Source organism: Crinia signifera, chromosome 6 (genome assembly GCF_055691185.1).
Source record: "Crinia signifera chromosome 6, ASM5569118v1, whole genome shotgun sequence".
NCBI classification, from domain to species: domain Eukaryota; kingdom Metazoa; phylum Chordata; class Amphibia; order Anura; family Myobatrachidae; genus Crinia; species Crinia signifera.
Genome location: NC_139222.1, coordinates 150,487,804 through 150,511,497, shown reverse-complemented (window position 1 = coordinate 150,511,497; position 23,694 = coordinate 150,487,804). Strand labels below are relative to the sequence as shown.

Sequence of the window (23,694 nt, the reverse complement as noted above, 5' to 3'; positions counted from 1 at the left end):
CATCAGAAGGGCTCCATATGTGTGTGTGTGTGTGTGTATATATATATATATATATATATATCCACACAGCAGGAAATAAGCGGCACTCGGAGACTGTGGTAAGTGGTGAAGCGTAAAGGAAATTTAATCCATGTGCATGGTAGAAAACGTTTCGGAGCTCGGAGGCCCCGTCGTCAGTTTCCCTGAACTGACGACGAGGCCCCCGAGCTCCGAAACGTTTTCTACCATGCACATGGATTAAATTTCCTTTACGCTTCACCACTTACCACAGTCTCCGAGTGCCGCTTATTTCCTGCTGCATATACCTTGAGGCCTCATCCCCTCTTGTTAGAGGGCACTGGAGCCAGTACGCTGGGGCATTTATGCTGAAGACCTGATTGCCGGTCTCATTGGATGCTCTATATATATATATATATATATATATATATATATATATATCTTATATATTTAGCCAGATCTGTCATTCATCCCCTGAGTGTATAGCTTCCCCGCCCAGCGTTATACACAAACCTGCCCCCCTAGGGAAAAGACCAGTGTTATACACACCACCGCCCCCTTGACATCAGCTCCCCCCGCCCAGCCAGGTCTACAGTACACGCCCACCATCCACCATGGTGTAGGTGAGCGGCACACCCCCCCCCCCAGACCCCCGCGACCCCATCTCCCGCGATTCATGGCCCCCCGCGCCACGCCTCCCGTGATTCATGGCACACCCCCCCTCCTGCAATTCGCGGCATCCCCTCCCGCGATTCACGGACCTCCACGACCCCCCTCCTGCAATTTGTAGATCCCCCAATTTGCAGATTCGTGCACCCCCTCCCGCAATTTGCAGACCCCCCTGGCCCCCTTCATGCAATTCCCCCCGCGGACCCCCGTGACACCGCTCCCGCATTTCACGGACTCCCATGAGAATGGGGGATCCTGTACCGCCACAAGCAGGTGCCGCCTCTAGGTGGGAAATCTAGCCCTGGCTGCCACGCTGCAGGTTCCCCCACTGCCAGAAGTGTCCCCAGGGTCCTCTGCACCAGCACCACAACTTTTATCAATGTCTTGCCCACATACCACTATTATACAGCCTCCTGCTTTCATGCATCCTCACTCCCTTCCAGTGGGAGGAGACGCTCACCCACTGCCGGAAGCTGCATACTGTCCCCCACCCTCCTCCAGTTCTAGGGATGCCCATCGACCATCAATGGTTTATGGCCTATGTTTAATACTTTTGCTATCAATGTGGGTGGACCAGATGGTAAAAGGAGAACCGATCAAGTTTGCTGCCACGCTGGACCCTCACCCACTGGCAGAAGCTGCACAGTGTCCCCACCCTCCTCTTTAGTCCCCCGTATTCCCACACACCCCTAGCACTACCCAGCTTCCTGCTCTCCTGAACCGTAAATTCCACCACTGAGGAGTCGCTGACGCTGTGCTGCCCACATACTCCTATCACGCCTCATAGCCCAGCCTCCTGCTCTCATGCACCCTAACTCCCACCCAGTAAGAGGGCCACCGTCCTGTACTCCTGTGCTGCCACGCTGGACCCTCACCCACTGGCAGAAGCTGCACAGTGTCCCCCACCCTCCTCTTTAGTCCCCCTTATGCCCACACACCCCTATCACTACCCAGCCCCCAAAAAAAACACGAAAAACCAAAATAATTTATAAAAACCAAAAAGTTCATAAAAAAAAATCACAAAAATTTCTCCTCATGACATAGACCCTATTACAGAAAGATTCCAAGATGATTATACTCATTAAGCCCTTTTGGGGCCACAGTATCCAGGTCATGTATCCACTGACACGCTCTCTTCAGTAGGAGCAAGTCCCTGTCACCACCCCGGCGTAGCGGAGGGACCCAATCAATAATCATATATTTCAACATTGACATTTGATGTCCCTTCAATACAAAGTGTGCCGCCACTGGTTTGTCAGTGTTATCCCTTTCGTATGCCAAGCGTATATCAGAACGATGCTGCGTCATTCTTTCACTAAAGGTCCTTTTTGTCTTTCCGACATAGACCAGGCTGCTTGGCACTGAAGGATATATATCACGAAATCAAGTTGGCAATGTAGCTTATGCCATAGGTGAATCCTTCTCCCTGTTTGGGGATGTGGAAAGGAGCTACCCACCATCAGTGACCGGCACGTTGTGCACCCGAGGCACCGATAGCATCCATTTTTACATGCCAGCCAGGTCTTACTACTGCCTTCCTTGAGGTCATCCGAATTGGCATTAGTACGGTAAAGCAGATCTTTTAGGTTCGACCCTCTCCTTATGCCCAACAAAGGCAGTCCATTTTGGGCCTTACTGAGGTCTGGGTCAGTTCTTACAATTTCCCACTTTTTCTTGACAGAACGCTGTACCGAACGCAGTCTTGTGTCACATTTAACACTGAAGAGCAGCCTGTCAGTTCTTTTCTGCTTCTCCCTTACTGTCTCTTTATGAAATAGAGACTGTGCCCTGGTGAGGCTTTTATTGATTGAATTCATGCCATAGCCCCGTTCACGAAATCTCTGTTTAGTCTCCTCTATTTGAACAGCTGCCAAGTCTTCCTCTGAGTTATTGTGCAGCACTCGCATAAACTGCGAGACTGGCAAGCTGTTTTTAAGGGCATTGGGGTGGTGACTCGTTTCTGACAGCAACGTATTCCTGTCAGTCTTTTTCCTAAACAGTGTATGGGTGAGTTTCCTATCCTTTTTTAATATAAGCACATCCAGGAAACTCATTTGCTGGTGATCAATCATAGCTGTAAATTTCACTGGGGTATTCAGGGAGTTAAGGCTCTCAACCATGGTCAAAAATGACTGCTCACTGCTTTGCCAAAAAATAAAAATATCGTCAATGAATCTGCGGTAATAACGGATATGGGACCCGAACGCTGGCACAATGTGGTTCTGCTCATACTCATCCATGTAGATATTCGCATACCCCGGTGCTTTGCCAAAAAATAAAAATATCGTCAATGAATCTGCGGTAATAACGGATATGGGACCCGAACACTGGCACAATGTGGTTCTGCTCATACTCATCCATGTAGATATTCGCATACCCCGGTGCCAGGTTCGAGCCCATAGCCGTCCCGGACAACTGAAAAAAGAAATCTTTGTCATACATGAAGTGGTTTTTCTCCAATACAATTTTTAACAATGACAGGACAAATTCAATTGGTGGCCCTGAATATGGACCTTTGCGCAAGCATTTTCTAACCGCCTCCACACCGTCACCATGCGGGATGACGGTGTAGAGGGAGCTAACGTCCATAGTTGCCAAAAAACATTCATCTGGTATCTCTCCCAGGGCTTTCAAACCCTCCAGAAAGTGACCAGTGTCACGCACGTAGCTATCTATCCTGCTAACACAACCCTGTCGATAAAAATCCACTAGGCGTGCCAACGGTTGTAGCACAGAGTCCCGGGCCCAGCTTCTCATACGTGACACTGTCACTGAGCTGCCTTTGGATCTATTTGTCATAGTTAGCCAAATCTTGGAGGACCATAGCCCCTCCTTTATCTGCCTTCCTTATAACAATACTGTAATCAGACCTCAATGTCTTCAAGGCCTCCCTCTCAACTTTTGACAAGTTGTCAAATGGTGTCTTATCAGCATATGTTGTTACATCCTCATTAACCAGCCTCAGGAATGCCTTGATGTTAGGATTATTTGACATGGGATCAAAGGTACTGGGAGTTTTAAACCTCACCACTTCATTTTCAATTGGTACACTATTGATTCTATCCCTGTCCTTTTCCTTTGAAAAATACTCATTGAGCCTCAGCTTTCTGCCCATTTTGTAATGGTCCACTAACCAATTAAAGCTATCAAATTTACACGTGGGCACAAAGCTAAGACCTTTTGAGAGCAATGACGACTCAGCACTGGTCAACTGATGGCTTGATAAATTGAATATCAACTCCTGCTGCCCCTTTTCCATCCCCTTTGGGCGCCTCTTTTGGCGGCCCCTCCTCAGGTGCGGTCTACTTTTCCTGGATCTAATTTCTGGGCTCTGGTCTCTACCCCTAAAAAAACACCTGTAGGTAGTCTAGATCCAGAAGCCTCAGAATCAGAGGCAGAATTAGAAGTGGCAGTGTCAAAGTTATATTCCCTTTGAAATCTCCTCTGGCGAAGCCTAACTGGGCCTCTCCTTTGTTTTCCGTCACCGGATAACCACTTATAAACGGTATGATTTTTATAATCTTGCTCAACTATGTTGAGTTTTTTTCTCTTAAAGAGAACCAGTTCCGCTTGGTATTTATCAATTTGTGTGCCCAGTTTGGTTAGCCAGGATTCGGTTTTATCTGAGATTAATACCGGTGTGTGCTCAGCATCAAATTTCACAATTTCCTTTGCTAACTCAACGCCCACCTCCTCGACTACGAGGAGTAGCAGGTCCAGGGAGCACTTGTTTAAAATGCTACACCACCTACTGCAGAAACTAGGGTTCCTGCGACCAATTGTCGGGATATTGGCGATTCTGAATCCCCTAGGGATATGCTTTGACCTGAAATATTCTGATAAAAATTGACCATGTAACATTAACTCAACCTCCTTCCTCTTCAGTCTATTTAATTTATTATATACCTCACTGGGAGTTAACTTGGGCAAGGAGTCAAATTCCAACTGATCAAACAAAATCTTGTCAGCCTCATCATGTTTTAATGACAATTGTACATTCTCTGCATCACTCAACAATGTGTCACTGAGAAGACCTTGATTTGTTGCCATAATGTAGCCAAATGACAAAATCTATCATAAGCCTGTAGACCTCTGAAAAACAAACTGACGTCTCGTACAGCTGAATTAATTAATCAAAAAACACATACGGAGTAGATATATCAATAATGGAGGCCCACGCAAAATACATACATTTTTTAAAACCGCTCTAATAGCCACCCATAAAAATGGGAAATAAACCTTTTAGTCCTTTGAGGGAAAAATTGGCAAAGCAGTGTAACAGTATCAAAAGAAAAATATGTCCTTGGTTCAACTGTTCAGGTCAGCCTTTCAAAAGAATAAGCAGTCCAGAATTTTGATAGGGTGCACAGCCAAAAAAGAAAGTCCAACTTGCTCCTTATACATATCCTGGATAGGGCTGGCACACTCAGTTACAATAGAACATTCGCCTGGGGTTGCACATCAGTGATACCATAGTTGGGTCACAAACACAGTCCAATTGTAATAACGGCACTCACCAGGGCTTCAATCTTTCCAGTAAGGGTTTTTAATCCATACCACAGGAAAACTTTTTACAGGCACATAGTCAGGTCGACGTTTCGGCCACAGAGCGTGGCCTTAATCATGACCGCCTCGTACAAATACACACAGGTAAATCCCTAACTACATGTGCCAATATTTAAGGGAACACCAGTCCCACCCACCATGGAGCTACCAATCAGGGGAATAAACCCTTAAACACATTTGCAGAGCAGTAGACACATACTACCACACGGCCAACAATGCATAAAATAACTCACTTAATTCGTGGTTTATTCCCCTGATTGGTAAGCTCCATGGTGGGCGGGACTGGTGTTCCCTTAAATATTGGCACATGTAGTTAGGGATTTACCTGTGTGTATTTGTACGAGGCGGTCATGATTAAGGCCACGCTCCGTGGACTATATATATATATATAAATTGCCGTCTTGATCTTTTGCACCAAATCCCTGAGTGATGCCTTATTGCCTACAATCATTGTTTTTATATATATATATATATATATATATATATATATATATATATATATATATATATATATATATATAACAGTAAATTGATGTGTAATGTTTCATATCAGACCTCTAGTTTATGAGCACTAATTATCACACTAATCAGTGGCGTAACTACCTATTTTGGTCCCGTCTCTCCCAGCGCTGCCTCCTGCTTCTATAATGAAAACTGACTCTTAGAAAATGGCTGCCCACATACTGTAGACAGAAAACGGTCTGCAGTATGGGGGCAGCCATTTTCTAAGTGTCCGTTTTCATTATAGAAGCAGGAGCCAGCGCTGGGAGAGACGGGACTGTGACGGCGCGGCAGGCAGGTACCGGCAGACAGCAGCGAGTAACTATAGCCCCGCAGACCCCCGGCGCCCAAACTTTCTCTGCGCCTCTCCCCGCCACCGCGGGGGCTGCGGAGCTATAGTTAAGCCACTGACACTAATATAGTTTGTGCATATAATTGCCTGTGTAGAGGCATTATAAGTTCAGTGAGCATCCACACAATTGCATCTGCAGCTGTAATAATTGATACTAAGCACTTAATATAAAAATCAACTAAAAATGTGAAAACATCTCCTGAATAATTTGTGCTGTATTGCAAGTAGAGCTATTAAGAAAAACAAATATTCATGTATTTACTGTGTTAGATATATTACTGTGATAGGGTAGACATATTAGAATATTTACCTGTTGGAGAAAACTTTGCTGCAGTTGTAAACTTTAACAGTTAGCACCTCATCAGATACTACTTTCCCATAATGCGGCCATCTAAAATGCTGTATTGAAATACATTTCATAAGTGCTTGTGTTAAAATCATGTACTTTGAGTTACAGTAATAACATTATTTTCATGAATGGATGGTAAGAAGTATGCAATAAGTCCCCTTAGAGTAGTGATTCTCAAACTCGGTCCTCATGGCCCCACACAGGTCATGTTTTCCAGGTCACCCAACAGGTGCACTCATTACGGATTGACACAGTTGAAAAAATCCACAGGTGGCGCTTATTATTTCAGTCGATTCTGTGAGGAGTTTTGCAAAACATGCACTGTGTAAGGTCCTGAGGACCGACTTACAGAACCTGTGCCTTAGAGTATAGGGTTATCTAAGAAGCCAGTAATACTGTATGTCTACTTCATCTGAAAAATCTTGATTGAATGTACAAATTAATATTCATATTACCCAGATAAGATGATCTGAAAATCTAGCTGTTTCACCTAGCTGCTAGTACACATGGTGTGGCAAAACGGAGTAATTATAGTTTGATGGAAAAGGGGTGTGGTCTCAATGGGAGGGGCCTCACAGCTCCCACCTGGTTTTTAGCACTCCCAGGGTCTGGGAGAAGCAGGCTGGCTCGGGGAGCTTACACATGGGTAGATTACAACTTCCCCACATATTAAGATGCAATCATGCTGACCAGAATAATGGACTGGATGCGATCTGAGGGCGACCGACAGTGGGTTTAGTTGAAGGGTTACTTTGTCTCTGCTGCTCTTTTACTGTATCCATGGAGATCCAGTGTGCCTCTTTTATCCCACCCCACAGTTGGCCCTACACTGGCTAGTTGGAACAAGTTGAGGAGGCATCCCTGATCTCCTCTACCAATTCTCTGACCCCACTCTTTCACAATCCCAATTTCCCCCCTAGTTCTTCTGGTGTACGATATCAAACTTGGATACAGAGGGGTATCCTAAGAGGTGGCTAGTTGTTGTACTCTGGGAGGGTGCTGCCTTTTGGCTTTCTTCAGGCAAAATGGTCATAACCACATTAGGAAATTTGGCGGTATCTACAGCTTAAACACTTTGCTCAAAGCTGAGATGTGTGATTGCCCTGCAGCAGACCATTGACTACTTTTGAAAGCATGTGTCTTACATCTACCCAACCACCACATTTCCTGTCCATGTGCTATAAGTTATTGATTGCACTTACTTACCCAACCCCCCCTCCCTTTTGAGAGACTGGCAACAGGACATTACCCCCCTGGAGTGTAATAAGATTTTTCTCAACACCTTTGCTAGCTCAGTTACTTATTCAGTTATTGAAATGCAAAATAAGGTGGTTCCTTGTTGGTATAGGTGTCCTCAAATCTTAACAAAAATGTTCCCTAATGTTATTAATCATTGTTGGCAATGTAACGCTGCCATACATATTTGATGGGAATGCCTAGCCCTGCGCACTTTCTGGGAAGAAGTTATTTCTCTCTGTGCTTCAATATTGGGATGTGCAGCCCCTACTGACCCTTCCTTTTGGTTCTTGAACTTATACCCTGGCCTCCTAGCTACTAACAAAAAGTCCTTGCTTGAATTTTTTAACAGTGCTGCAAAAGCAGCCATTCCTGTTTATTGGAAATCTACGGTCCCACCCTCAATGAAGGAATGGTTCTCTAGGATAGACTTATACATGGATATGGACAAGGGCATAACTACCATAGGTGCAGGGGGTGCAGCTGCTATGGGGCCCAGAACTGTGAGGTGCCCATTTTCCATGTCACGGTTACATGTGTTATATACATTTTGTCACAATTGTGTAGAACAAAGGGGCCCTTGAAAACTTTTGCTATGGGGCCTGCAAATATCTAGTTACGCCCCTGGATATGGAAGATCTTCACCTAAGTGTGGAGAAACATCAGGAGTTTAGTGCCATCTGGTTCTCTTGGCTTGAATTTAAATTGTGTGTAGCTTATACTGCAGAATTAGCCTAGGATCTGCGCCCGGGGCAAGGCAGTCATTTGGTGCCCCCCTTCCCCTGACAGGGGGGCAAATGACCGCCTTGCCCCTGGTGCCGGAGGACCCCCCCTCCCCGCTGACAACATCACTTTCCTTCCCTTGCTTTCCTTCCCCCTCTCTACTGTCTGGTCTTTGTCTTCTTATATGGTTTTTGTTTTGTGTGAGTGTTATTGTGTAAGAGTTCATCTTGTATTTAGCGGAGACAATATACTTTGAAAGATATGTGAGTTTTTATTCTTGTTTGAGACAATATTTTGGTGCTAATAGTTTTAGTCCCCCCTGTTAGTTGATGGCCAGCGGTAACTAGACGCCCACACAGTGTAAAGTTGGGAGGTATGTATATATAATAATACTAATAGGTACTTGTGTAGTTTCACGGCGCCAGCATGGCGCCGTGCTACTTCCGGGTTCTACGCTCGCCACAAACTATGTTAAAAAAAGTCACTTAACTCCATGCCAACATGGATAGTTCATACCCCCACTATCCATGTTGGCATGGAGTTGATTTTAAATAGCGTGGCGAGCGTAGCGAGCCACCGAGCCCGCAGCGTGGGCGCCGTGAAACTACACAAGTACCTACTAATAATAATAAATAGTGATATGGATATCAGTATATGGGTTGCAAAACAACTTTTACAGATTGCTTGCACTTCAGAAACATCATGATATAGTATTAGTAGTGGTAGTAGTAGTAATATTACTAGAAACTTTCAAATATATCAAGGGCTTTTACAAGGTACAGGTGGGAGACATTCTTCACAGGAAGAGGAGCAACAGAACACGAGGACATGCACTGAAACTAGTGGAAGGAAGATTCAGGGGATATGCGAGGAAGAATTTTTTCACAGAAAGAGTAGTAGATAAGTGGAATAGCCTCCCAACAGAGGTGGTAGACGCAAATACAGTAGTACAATTTAAACATGCTTGGGATAAGCATATTGATATCCTTACAAAAAATTAAGGATCAAATATGGTTTGAGGTAACATGTTTAATAAAAGGGGCAGACTAGATGGGCCAAGTGGTTCTTATCTGCCGTCAAATTCTATGTTTCTATGTTTACTATTTAGCGGTGTATAGTAGTAGAAAGTTATGTGCAAGTGTAGAATTGTAAGCTATATAGAGTGCACTAACTCCTTTAACGCCCTTTCAGTAATCCTGGTAGCTGTACACAGTGAAGTTATACAGTGAAATTATACAACTTCCTTGACAGTGGAAGGAATGTGGCTGGAGGCTATTTTAGTGTAGGTATCACTCCTGACCTACCCACTAGACAAATAAACCAATATAACATGAATAAGACATAACAATGCAGAGTTAGAAGTGAAACTAGTTCAAAAAAATGATTTACTTGGCAGAAAGCCAACATTTTCCCCTATGTGTTTGAAAGTCCTGTTTTTATATCTGAGCCCCGGCCTGTATTAAAGTACACAAATGTGTATTGTACAATAAAAAAATTAAATACAATTAATTACACTAAGCACTTGTTGTTGTTGGTTTTTTTTTGTTTGTTTGTTTTAAGTGAAGCCCACTGAGCTGTGTTCGAGTCAAACATGGGAACTAGGCTAAAATATAGTTAGTTAGAGCACATTGATCCCTACAGTGGTGGAACTTCTGATTGGTTGGCCCATGTGCTAATTATCATTTAGCCCCCCCCCTACCTCCACTCCAAAAATATACAGGTAGGTTAATTGGCTTCCAACCAAATTAACCCTAGAATGTCTGTGTGTGTGTGTACATGTGGTAGGGAATATAGATTGTAAGCTCCAATGGGGCAGGGACTGATGTGAAGGTTCACATATTCTCTGTAAAGCGCTGCGGAATATGTGTGCGCTATATAAGAAACTGTTAATAAATAAATAAATTCCCAATTTGCCAATCAGCAATGGGTAGCAGCAGTGGCTTAAGGTGCACATACACTACTTTGATGTATCGCAGCAGTGTATGAGCCACCCGACCCCCCTGAGCCACCTGGGATCTTCCCAGGTGGGAGGATCACGTGATACGTTGCATGCCTTCCTTTCACATGTGATGTATGTATGCGTCCCCATCCCCCGCCACCGGGAGGGGTGCCGAGTCAGAGCTCGGACAGGCAACAAGTAGACCTCTGGCTCAGGTCCGATGCACACGGGGCCGTGCATTGAACCTGTCAGGGACGTCAATCACCTCCGATTTGGGCTGATTTCTCTAGTTGATCCAGCGAGTCCCAAATCGGACACTTGTATGGGCACATTGGGTCCTTAGGGGGCCCACTGAAATGCACTTGCTGCACCAATGGTAGTTTCGCCTCTGGATCCCTATGAATAACTACAACAGCACACATGGAGAGTACCCTACACATGCTGCATGCACTACTTTTGTTTTTGATCTGCTCGCCTTGTGGTGGGTGAAGGTCATTAGCGTTGCCTGGTCTTTTTATATATAGAGCTTTTCGTACAGATCAGTAATTCCTATTTGTAAGTGCATCTGACTGTAACCACAAGCACATACAGTGCCTATATGTAGGCAGCCTAAAGCAAGTCTGGTTACTCTTTCCCTTAGCCTACTTCCTTGTACCTTGTACAAAGTTCAATCCTTTTTACACAAATAAAAGCATTTTCAGTAAATGGCATCAAAAAGACTCACCTCACTGAAGTTGGCAACAGATCCTGTGTTGAGTTTTTTGGTCTTATGTGTAAAACCTTCAAGAGAACAAAATGGACAATTGTCTATCAACAGGTATTAGTCCACTGTGTTTTACAAAAGGAAATTATCACAATATAGCAATAGGTTACAAACAAGCAAAATTACATTATGACATTTTCATCATCACTAGATATCCCAGTCCTACCAACGACACAGGGAGCTCCGGTGCTGCTAACCCTATTCATGTCCCTCCTCTGTCTGCCCCCGCCTTGAGGCCTCTTCTCCTGTCAGTGGTGGTTATTCATACCCAATCACTGCTGGGCGAATGTAAGCGATCATATCGCCACCGCCCAGATAGAGTGAAAACCCACCCTATGCAAGTCTTCAAATGGCTTGCGAAAATCACTCTGATTGATGACCAGCTGCAAATCCATTCGCACTTCACTAACCATCGAATGATTTTCTCAGCCTGTGTGTAATGCAGAACCTACTCTGCCTTTGCGATAGAAACAGGCTGATTGAGGCCGGAGCTTTCATCACGCACCCTCCCTGAAGACACTTGGGCACACCTGCGTTTTACCTGACACTCCCAGAAAACGACTGGGTGACACCCACAAATTACGTCTTCCTGTCATTCAACCTTCGAATGGCTTGTGATCAGAGAAGATGCTGGATTATTATTTTTTTTACAATCCATATGCATGCGCAGTCATTCGAGAGTCGTTCGATAGTTGTCCGCCTTGCAAAATTGCAGGGCTGCGATCAGGTCTGAATAACTCCCAGCAGTGGTGGAACATGTGAGTGGTTGGCACAGGTGCAAGAGTATAATTTGGGCCCTATACCAGTGGGTGACAGGGGCACAAACTGCTGGTCTGGGCAGCAGTGGGCCCCTTAGTCCTCAGTGCAATACACCTGCTGCACCACTAGTAGTTCTGCCTCTGACTCCCAGTGACTCCTGTCCAGTACTTCATGTACTAAGCCTGTCACTTTGCACTGCTGCCCTCTGCAAGGTTGTGGACATCCTAAAAGCTCCTCAGCAAGTGGCATGGACTGGCAGAGACCTCCTATGAAGTTTCAAGAAGGGGAGGGATTGGACAGAAAGGGGCAGGCAGCTGCAGTGCTGCCCTCTTTAAAGTATAATGAAGTGGTGCATTGCTACTATTATACATTGCATAGGACAGTACATAGAAGCTATCGGTGGTATGCAGCCATTTGCACCCACAAGCAAGTGCACTATGTGCTGCCCATAGACCACTCCTCCCTAGTTTCTGCCCTGACTACTGTCACAGTAGTATTGAATAAGTGATCATGTGCTTTGACATAGGTGTTGTATAGGGTTCCGACAGTCGGGATCCCGACAGTCATTAGCCCGACGTCGGGATCCCGAATGCCTGGACTCAGACAGCATGGTGAGCACAACAAAGTCCCTTGTGGGCTCGCTGCACTTGTCACTCTGCGGGCACGGTGGCTCGCTACACTCGCCACTTATTCTATTCTCCCTCTATGGGGGTTGTGGACCCCCACAAGGGAAAATAGTGGGTGGCCATCGGGCACCTGTCTGTCAGCATTTTGACAGACGGGATCCAGACGTCAGGTAAATGACTGTTGGGATCCCAACTGTCAGGACATTGTGTAAGTACCGCTGGTAGTCTTAATTTGTCTGTGATGATGAACAATTACAAGTTATTGGTGAGTGTAAGCAAACAAGTAAATGCCACCTGGGACCCTCCCCTCCCCCCACTGTATGAATCCCCTCCCTAGCATCCCCCGATTGGCCTAAAAATCATAGTCGCTCAAGGAAAAACAAAGAACAAGAGAGAGAGAGGGAAGGGACAAAAAAAAAAGAGTGGTGAGTGTGAAATTGGAAGAAAAAGAGAGGGAGAGGGTGGATGTGAGACAGAGGGAGAAAGAGAGAAAGGAGATGAGGGAGAGCAAGGTGGGGAGAGATAGTAAGAAAAGCATGAAGAGATAGAGGTGGGATAGAAAGAGAATAATGTGAAAGAAATAGGGAGAGGCGGGGTTGAAAAAGAGAGGTGGAGATAGAGAGAGAGAGAGAGAGAGAGAGAGAGAGAGATAGAGAGAAAAGAGGTGGGAAAGAAATATGTGAGGAGAAAGAGAAAAAGTAAGGGAGAGAGAACAACAGAGAAAGAAGGAGAGAAAGATAGAAAGAGAGAGGCATGCGAGAGACAGGTGTCTAAGAGAGAGCGGAGAGAGAAATAGAGGTGACGTGTGTGTGTGTGTGCGTGTGTGTGTGTGAGAGGGAGAAAAATGAAAAGATAGATAGGAGAGGCAGAACAAGAGGGAGGAGAGAGAGAGAGGATATGAGAAAGATAGAGATATGGGAAGGGAGAGAACGAGAGGTGTGTGTCTGTGAGAGAGAGAGAGAGAGAGAGAGAGAGAGAGAGAGAGAGAGAGAGAAAGAGAGAAGGGTGCAAGGGGAGAGAGATCGAGAGGTGTGTTTATGAGAGAATGAGGAATGGAGGAGGCGGTTAAGACAGGCATCACTTACTGTGTACTTACTAATCCCCCAGTACAAGTGGCATTATGCATTTTGCTCCATCCCCTTACAGTACAGGCATATTTTCCTCCATGTGTTCCCCAGAGTCCTCCCCCTTCCGTAAAGGTACAGGCAGTTGCATTGTGTACCTCTGGCAGCAGTGCCAACAGCAAAGCAGAGATCATCTTCTAGATTTTGTGTGAGGGCTGGTGACTAGATCATGATATTGAGCCCAAGCAACAGCAGGAGGTACAAGGAAAGGCTCTGGGGCCAAACTTGACTGCTCACCGCAGCATACTATGGAGCAGGGTTGCCAGATTATCCCTTTAATAAGTGTGCATATGAATTACACAGGTCCCAGGTGTCAGAGTTCATACTAACTGTAATTACACCTGGTGATAGTCAAGTATGGCCCCAGAGCCTTTCCTTGTACCTCCTGCTGTTGCTTGGGCTCAAATATAAAGATCATGATATTGAGCCCAAGCAACACTAGGAGGTACAAGGAAAGGCTGGACCACATCCTGATGTCCCGCAGCCAGCCGCAGCATACTGAGCCCATTTGACTCAGTATCAGTACTGTTGATGGTGCTGTTTGTGGGCCACCGCCATGTGCTCTAGCCTCCATGGAACCACCAGAGTCTAACAGCTGTGCTGCTGCCCTCTGTTGAGCCGGCCCTAGGAATGGAATATATGCCCCTAGGTATTTGCCTAGGACTGGCTCTGACTTTATTGTAGGACTGGATTAAGGGCCACATGGGCCTGGGGCTGAAAATGATCAAGGGGATATTATGATAACTGGTGGAGCTGTGGGTGTGGCATGTGGGAATGTGATCAGTGCTATGTGGGCGTGTCAGGTTAGAGTGCACACCCTACACCAGGCATTCCCAACCACGGTCCTCAAGGCACACCAACAGTGCAGGTTTTGTAGATATCCAGGCTTGAGCACAGGTGACTTAATTAGTATCTGAGGGATTCTGATTAAACCATCTGTGCTGAAGCCTGGATAACACTAAAAACTTCCCTGTTGGTGTGCCTTGAGGACAGTGGTTGGGAATGCCTGCCCTACACTATTATCCTTAATGTCTCCCATAGTAGATAAAAATAGAGAGATTGCATAATTTTGTGAGGAAAATAGAAATACAATTGTAATACTTATAGACCACCCTGTTGCCTTCTGGGTGGCTGGTAAACATCATGCTGTAATATTGATAGGCTATTTTGATGTGGAAGCCTGGAGCTGTACTTCCATCCATGCACAACATTAATCTTGCCCTGCTTTATGCTCATGTATACAGGGCCAGTGTAAGGCTTCTCAGTACTAGGCAAAACTTCATCCTACTGCGACTTCCCCCATTTTGCCACCAATATCCACTTTCCAACACCTTAAAGCTGTGTACACACGGAGCAATATGATCGCTGGCAATATATTGCTCAGAAATCATATTGCTCAGTGTCCTGTTTTCATCAGTGACCAGCAACTTAACCAATAGTCAAATAACACACGCAGACACCTTAGAAAATAAAGCTTTAATTCATACTACATTCACTCATACATACTTATGAACTGGAGCCTAAAGTTCCTTGCCCGAACTGGGGGATTTACCGGTGACTCCAGACAACCAGGTCCTCCCCAAACAATCAGCTGCGGGCTCCGGGAGAGGTCCGCGGCTGATTGGCTCTTTGCAGCTCCATTGAAGCCATGTTACAGTTTAACATGGACGTCTATGGGTGGTTCCCATCATAGATGTCCATGTTAAATATTTAACATGGGTGTCTTTGATGGGAATCACTCACAGACCCCCAGGTTAAACTTTAAAATGGGCTTCTATGGAGCTGTGAAGAGCCACTCAGCAGCAGAGCTTCCCCAGAGCCTGCTGCTGATTGGCTGGTGGAGGATCCGAGACCAGTTCGGGGGATAAGACTCAAGTGTAAACACACTTGGGGCTTCTCCAGTTCGTGATGGTATGGGAACAGCGGTTTGTGTTTTTTTAACCCCTGGATGCTACATGGACTGATGAGGACACAATCTACGCTGGATTGCATGGTGATTATAATTTCCCTCCGCAGGTAGCCTATGGATTCTAGATGGAGAAGAGGATGGGCCTATGGTGGAACCTTTAGGTAAGTATGTATGAGTGAATGTAGTATGAATTAAAGTTTTATTTTTCTAAGGTGTCTCTGTGTTATTTGACTATTGGTTAAATTGTAGAACTACAAGTACCAGCGGGTCCTTTAATGCCCCGCATGCTTGGATTTGGGGTTCTCTAAGTCTACATGCAGGTAAGGCTTGCTTGGACTTGTAGTTTCACAATTTAACCCAATAGTTTATCAAATTTTTACACATTTTGTCCAGAGGTTACCAATCTTTTTCTAATCACGGCACCCTAGAGTATCAGAATTTTTCCACGGCACCCCTAGGCCCCAAAAAATATATAGTAAATTAAGTAGATTGTGTTTATATGTGCTTCTCAGGTTCAGTTATGTGTTAAAGGGCAGGATTTGGTTCTGATTGTACACATTTTATGATTGGCAGCCACCAGCACTGGTTTTCTCCAAAAATAATTGATCATAAATAATGGACGACCAACCCAAGGCACCCCTGCAAGTGTCCCAAGGCACCCCAGGGAGCCTAGGTGCACAGTTTGGGAACTACTGCATTTTGTCATTTATCAGCCGGGTGCCCACCGCCCAGGTGTACCGGGAACAGCCCCAGGCTTCAACCAGGACAAGGGGTAGCCTGGAAGGGGCCAGCCTTTATTGGGGGGGGGGGGCGCTTTGGCCGCTGGCTGTGGCATTAGCTTGCTGACTGTTTGGGCCCAGTGCTGGTAGTCAAAATATGCTCCCGCTGCCTCCCAGCCTACCACACAGTGACTCATCCCATAATGCATTAAAAAATACCAATAAGATTAATTACCTAGTATGGGGGTTATTCAGCTTAATTTGTTTTTGGCCGAATTTAGCCCTGTCTGTTATTTTGGGGATTATGCGAACGCCCTAGGCGTGCCAACAAAAAAACGGTGGGTGCACCCAGAAAAAATGGGCATCCCCATGCGAACGAAGGCTTGACAAAGCCTGCATGGGGTGGGCGGCTGATGTACATAGTACATAAATGAAAGGCAGCATCTGATTGGTTTGCAATGGATAATACCTCCACCTGTCCTCTTTATATGATTCGATAACTCTCCCACTTAGTCCCTTCAGTTTTAAATCGCTACCTTGGTGGCACAATATATGATGCTTCACAGTATTTGTGAGTTTCATATACTTATCATGATCGTTATGTGTGGTGGAATGCTTTATGAAAACACAAGTGCGGTCACAGCCTTCTGGAAAGCATGTTATTCACAAAGTGCAATGAGACACAGCTTGTCTAATAAAACAATGGGAGGTGCAACAAGTATTGTCTATAAACACAGAAGTACTGTGGTATTTTCCCCTATTTTTTTTGTATGATTTCCTTAATATATTTGTGCAATGTTTGAATACACCTGTTATTTACAGAAATAATGACTAGGTGGGTAAATCATGGAAAAACGCTGGTGGTAAATGCATCATTGTGACCCCACCCTCTCCTAGTCAGTCAGTGGCGTAACTATAAATTTTGCTCCCCCCAGCCAAAATATTTTATGGCGCCCCCTCTCCCCCTGAATCTGCGTATGAGCATGCATGCAAGTTGGGAGTGCAGAAGATTTACGCTGGCTGCAGGGAAAGAGTAGAGGACAGCTCTGTACTTACACAGGACTAGATGCTGGCAACAATCAGGAAAGCCAATTGGCTCCCAAAAAAATTAACCCTAAAATGTTTGTGTGCGCGTGTACATGTGGTAGGGAATATAGATTGTAAGCTCCACTGGGGCAGGGACTGATGTGAATGTTCAAGCACTGCGGAATATGTGTGCCCTATATAAGAAACTGTTAATAAATGAATAAAAGTTAGGTGCAATTGAAAGGACACACATAAGGTCCTAAAGTATAAATCTTATATTTGCATTTACTGTATATTTGGGACTATGGAATGTCAATCCCTTAAATAAATAATACATAGTGCTTTTGTAAACAGTACTTCTCACATTATAGTCTTGCTTGTTAATCACACATTGTTATTAACTGAAATAAGTAATGAAGTAAAAATGATTACTTTGCTTTCAACTAACTGTAATGACATTCTACTGTATACAGTGATTGGATGTCCTGATTGTCACAGACACTCACACCAGGAACTGTTAGAGCACATTTGGGATGGGATGGGTCAGGTGGCAGAGGGGCTTGTGTCCCCCCAGGTTGGACTACCATGGCACATTTACACTTACACTTACATGAAGCTGATATCCTGAAGTGTAGCTTTTCATGTTCAAGTCAACGAGAGCTGGCTGAATCAGAGCTGGTTATTGGTGCATGTGTAGGTTCTGTACTGCGGGTGGCTGGCTGGCTCTGGTCCTCCTTCCTGCAGCCTGCTCTCAGCGCAGGCTGCACACAAATCTGATCACACAGCTCAAACTGTAGCTGTCACAGCCCGCACTGAATCTGAAGCGGCAGCGGCAGTGACAGCTGGAAGTTAGTGCCGAGGTTTCCAATGCAAAATACCCCCCCCCCCCCCCATCCCCCGCCCCGCCATTGCCGAGCTTTTTTTTTTTTAATGGATGGAAACAGCGGTGTGTGGACGGCAGCGGGCACCATCAACTAGCTTGGGCACCGGTGATAGCGTGATAGATCTTCCTAAGGTGAGCTGACGTCCTCACCTAGCAAGCAGGACGGCAGCTCACCTTAGGAAGATCTATCACGCTGTCAGGCAGCCTTCACAGAGTAGACATTGTGCTGCTGTTGTATGATTTTCCTGCAGGGTTTGGGCCGCGGGCGCTTGTGCCAGGGTCCACTTCGTCAGGTGCACTGTGTACGCGATACAGGGATGCTGGGGGCAGGGCTTGTGAAGCAAGCCTTTTACTGTGCAGCAACTTAGCAAGGACTACTCAGCAGGTACAGTTACAGTATGCTGCTGGTGCCGGGCGTAAAGTGAGTCAGTGTGCCGGGTGGGTGCCGGCGCCCACGCAGCCCCTGCTCCCCCAAGCGGTCGCGGGGGCTGCCTTACACTAGCTACGCCACTGTAGTCAGTGTTGCTATTTTCCACACAGGGCAGCAAATATCACCCCAAATAATTTATTGAAGGCTCTAATGTACTGTGTGGGCTGCAAAGCCGGCCTACTCTCTGAAGTATGGGAATGCCCCCCAAAATGTGAGAGTCTCTCAGACATCTTGGGAGTGGGACAGTATGCACCAATGAGGAACACATACTTTTACTTTTATTTTGTGGAAAATAATAAACTAGTGTCCGTTTGTGTGTCTTCGTATCAAGCCTAAATTGTAATAAAAACATAAAATGTCATTTTGTGGCCCCATTATGACCAGTGGTGCAAGTAGAATTTTTTTTCTTGGTGGTACGGATAGCCTCCACCAAAAATGGGCGTGGTCATGTGTTATGAGGGGGCGTGGTGACACAAAGCTAGAGGAGTGACTAAATGACAATAGTGGCGTGACATCAGGAGACAGGGAATGACTGGGGGGTATTGGCTCTTGCTTGGGGGAGAGCCGGGCAGCTTGTGCTTACAATTGTGGAGCTTGCTCTTCATGTTGTCGGCGCCGCTGATGCCTGTCAGTGTGACAGGCTAAATCAGCAGTAGCTGGTAGCTGCATACAGCACCAATCATAATGCTGGGTGGGCAGGCTGCGGATGCATTATATTTAGACTTAAAATAAAAATAGCATTGACAGTGGGTCAGGGGGTAAGTGGTACTGCGTACCTGCAACATATTTTTTACAGGTACTCCGTACCACGCCGTACCCCCTTACTTGCAATACTGATTATGACTATACAGTATATACCTTGCAGTTCTATTTCTCTGCAAGATAAGCTTTAGTAATCTCATATTTCTTAATCATGAAAGAAGGCACCTGCTCTTCCCAACAAAGATTATGTACAACCAGTGGTGCCACACTATGGCAAAAGCGGTATGTTATAGGACCCCCTTCAATGCACATGCCAAGGTTCACTGCATGGTGAGGGGTGGCACAGCAGGCCCCCTGCATCAGAGGCCTGGTAGGCCAATAGGTTTACGGAGACACTTGGAGGCAGAGTGATTCCTTTTTGTCATTCACAATGTCAACATTTTGACCATTAAAGCATTGTGAGTGCCAACATTTATTTTCATTGTCAACATTGTGACCATGCCAACATTCTGAATGTTGCCTTTATGACCATGTTCACATTTTGGTGTTGATATTCTGAATTTCCACATAATGACTGTACACCATGTTTAAACCCTTGAAAAATAGTAATTACATTTCAAAAAAAACTTTGAAATAAGTTTTTGTCACTGTGCCTGGGTATATTATCGGGAAACGGTCATCTGTCAGACCAGACTTAGGTCGACCCCGGAAGGTCGACTGTCCCCAAGGTCGACAGGGTTAAAGGTCGACATGGCTCAAGGTCGACATGACTTAAGGTCGACATGGGCCAATGTCGACATGGGCCAAGGTCGACAGTCATTAGGTCGACATGAGTTTTTTGAGCCGACATGTGCCGACAGGCGGTATTTCATGCCCTACCATCCACTAGGGCGTGGTGGGAGAATAAAATAGTGTGCCGAGCGCAGCGAGGGGCTGCGGTTCGACTCCAACTGTGTCCATGTTGACTGTGTCGACATTCACTTCCATATTATCACGACTGCCCACAAATAATAAAAACCCGTAGTTCCAGACACGTGGGGGGAATTTACCATGATGGGAGTTCTATTGAAGATAGGAGGCTTCTTCTTAAATTCTTCAAATTACAAAAATAATACCACTTTCATGTGACCCAGGATGTTAATCCCAGATTTTTGCTGAAGACCCCCTTAAAACCTGGGAATTTCCTGAGTTGTCCCCTTTCAGACATAAACCAGGTCTGGACTGCCAGGACTGCTCTCATGCACACACAAATGTCATACAAACATGTCACATTCATACTCACACACATACATACATGTCACATTTATATGCACACACATACATGTCACAGTCATACATATACACACAAACCTCCCAACATTACATTTGCTAAATTGGGACGCTCGCATTTCTGAAAAAGGGGCGGTTACCTATACCATAAGGACATGGCCTTGCATGGATGTCACAGTCGACGCCCACGCCTCCATTTTCCATCACTACTGGGGCATGGCCAGTGCTTTGTAAGCTACTGGCCATGCCCCCAGTCCCTCAGCCTCTCTGAATAGATGCTGTGCACATGCGCACAGTGTCTAATCCCCCCCTGAAGCGCAAAGTAGGGGGATTCCCAACTGCCCCCCATCGTGGGACACTGCCGGCCCCAGGTGGGATGCGGGACCTTCCACAAAAAACTGGAAGGCCCTGCAAAAAGCGGGACAGTTGGGAGGTATGCACACACACACATACATGTCACACCTCCTTCTCTAGACAGCTGCTTCTGAACACTGCAGCACGGACCGCTGTCCCCTTCTGGCAGCACAGACCCTTCCTCTTCCCTGAAGCACAGACCCTGCTCCCTCCAGTCAGCCACATTTCCCAGGCAGTCTCAAACAGCCTAACAAAGTGCAACCCGGGAGTAAAAATCATGAGCAAAGAAATCCACCGAACGTGACCTGTTAGTGATACCTGAGGACTGGAGTTGAGTGCTCCTGCTCTACATCTGACGTACTTGTTAAAAAGAATAATAAGAGGAAATGGTACTTATGTAGTATCTGGGCTGCCGATTTCTAAATCGGGTCGGATCGGGAGATCGCATCGCATCGCATGCGACCATGCGATTCGATGCGATGCGATGCGATGACCCGATTTTTCCATAGGAATCAATGTTAAAATGGACTGAGTCCATTTTAACATGGAATTCAATGGGAAAAATGGGTCCTTTTCATACCCCTACTATCCAAGTGGGCATGGAGTTGGATATAAACCTGTGGCGAGCGTAGCGAGCCACCGAGCCCGAAGCGTGACGAGCGAAGCGAGCGAAGCGAGCCCCGCGAGGGGACGAATACCGTCCCCTCGCGGGGCTCGCTTCGCTCGCCACGCTTCGGGCTCGGTGGCTCGCTACGCTCGCCACAGGTTTATATCCAACTCCATGCCCACTTGGATAGTAGGGGTATGAAAAGGACCCATTTTTCCATAGGAATCATTTTAACATTGATTCCTATGGAAAAATCGGGTCATCGCATCCGATATCGGATGCGATATCGGATGCGATGCGATATCGCATCGCATCGCATCTGATTGTATGCCTTAACTTAAGGCATACAATCAAAAAATCGGCAGCCCAGATACTACATAAGTACCGAGGAAACCTGTTGTAATATGACTAGCATTGCACAAGAATATTCACTGTGTACTTTTGTGCAGATTGCAGACATATCTAGTATTTCTAGAGCAGCAGGCATCCATAATCAGGTGTGGATTGTATTGTCGACAGGTGTCTAGGTCGACATGGGACAAGGTCGACATGGGTTTAGGTCGACACATCGTTAGGTCAACATGGGTTAGGTCGGAAGGTCGACATGTTGTTTTTACCCAAATGTCGACATGGACACAGTTGCAATGCTTTGGGCACGGTGCTCAGCACACTATTTTATTCTCCCACCCCACCCTAGTGGATGGTAGGGCACGAAATACCGCCTGTCGGCACATGTCGGCTCAAAAAAACAGTAAAAAAAAGCATGCCGACCTAACCCATGTCGACCTTGACACCTGTCGACCTTCACCCATGTCGACCTAGACACCTGTCGACCCAACGGTGTCGACCTAATGACTGTCGACCTAAGTGCTGTATACAATGCGACCGTATACCCCATAATCCTATCTCTAATTGCCTTACAAAGTATTTGTAGACCATAAAAAATGATTCATACAAATTCTGCACTTTACCCTTGTCTGTACATTTTGCTGAATCTCCTTTAATATTTTGTGCCTTTCATGCTGTTTGGCATGCTGGCAGCCGCACTGCCCACAAACAGCTGAGAAAATGGTGTAAAACTATCTGCCCCTTGTTTGGGCTAGTAATGTAAGGCTCTTACCTTCATTCAGTATAGAACAATATAATACAATGACAATAAATTATCTTATCTTATCTTAATAACCTGTGCAAAACAATTGTAATTACAAGCTGTACAATATGAGAACCCTCATATTGGGGCAGATTTATTAAGCTTGGAGAAGAGATAAACTGGAGATAAAGTGGAGAAAAGGTAAAAGGAGGTAAAGCACCAGCCAATCAGCTGTGTTTGAAAAAGACAGTTGGGAGTTGATTGGCTGGTGCTTTATCTCCTTTTACCTTTTCTCCGCTTTATCTCCAGTTTATCTCTTCTCCAAGCTTAATAAATCTGCCCCATTGTATGTATGTATATAATATATATAGTTACTGTTTTGGGTTCAGATAGATAAATCCAGGTAGCACAGAGATTTGATGTGTTGCTGAACAGTTATCTTTGTAATGCACAGAATATATCCACAAACCACATTCATGTTGTCTATGATGCAGAGCCCATAGACCTGGATGATTGTGCACAGTTCCAACTTCTTACTTGCTTATATTGGGCAGATGTATTAATCTGCCCTATATGTTTTAAAAATAAGGGTCCCGCTTCTCCTGCATATAGTCGAGAAGCGGGCACCTGTAGCGGCCAATTTAATAACCCCCCCAGCGCCCATAAGGAGAGCCCTTATGCCCAGCATTAACGGCTCTCCTTATCGGAGCCCCCGGTGTCCCTGCGCATGTGCGAACGTACTTTACCCCCCCCCCCCCCCAGCCAGCTGTAATGGGCATGTGCGAGATCTCACTATTACAGCAAGATCTCCAGCACAGCCCGGAGCCAGCAGCTGGGATAGCGTTGTCCCCGCAGTGGGGATAGGACAACACTAGCCCTGAGCGATTTAACCCCTTCAGTGGCAATCCCGAGAATTTTCCGGGCTGTGCCTCAGTGCCCAGTCTGGCAAGCCAGGAAAATTCTTGGGATTGCCACTGTTTAGAGCCAGGCTCCCTCCCCTCTGCGGCGGCGCCTCCTTCCCCTCCTCCCCCCTCCCCTCGGGTTTCTTATTGAAGTCCCCAGCGCCGGCTTATGACAAGCTGGCTGCCGGGGACAGGGACG

General features: G+C 45.8%; 1 protein-coding gene across 1 annotated transcript in view; it reads right to left on the bottom strand.

The window, feature by feature from the left end:
* LOC146007108 (fer-1-like protein 4) overlaps window positions 1–23,694 on the bottom strand; it is a 153,557-nt gene that overhangs the window by 127,476 nt on the left and 2,387 nt on the right. The window contains exons 2-3 of the mRNA XM_083145491.1: window positions 11,057–11,112; window positions 6,396–6,484 (exon numbers count right to left, since the gene is read on the bottom strand). Of these exons, the coding sequence (XP_083001617.1) occupies window positions 6,396–6,484; window positions 11,057–11,112 (145 nt within the window). The remainder of the gene's footprint in view (window positions 1–6,395; window positions 6,485–11,056; window positions 11,113–23,694) is intronic.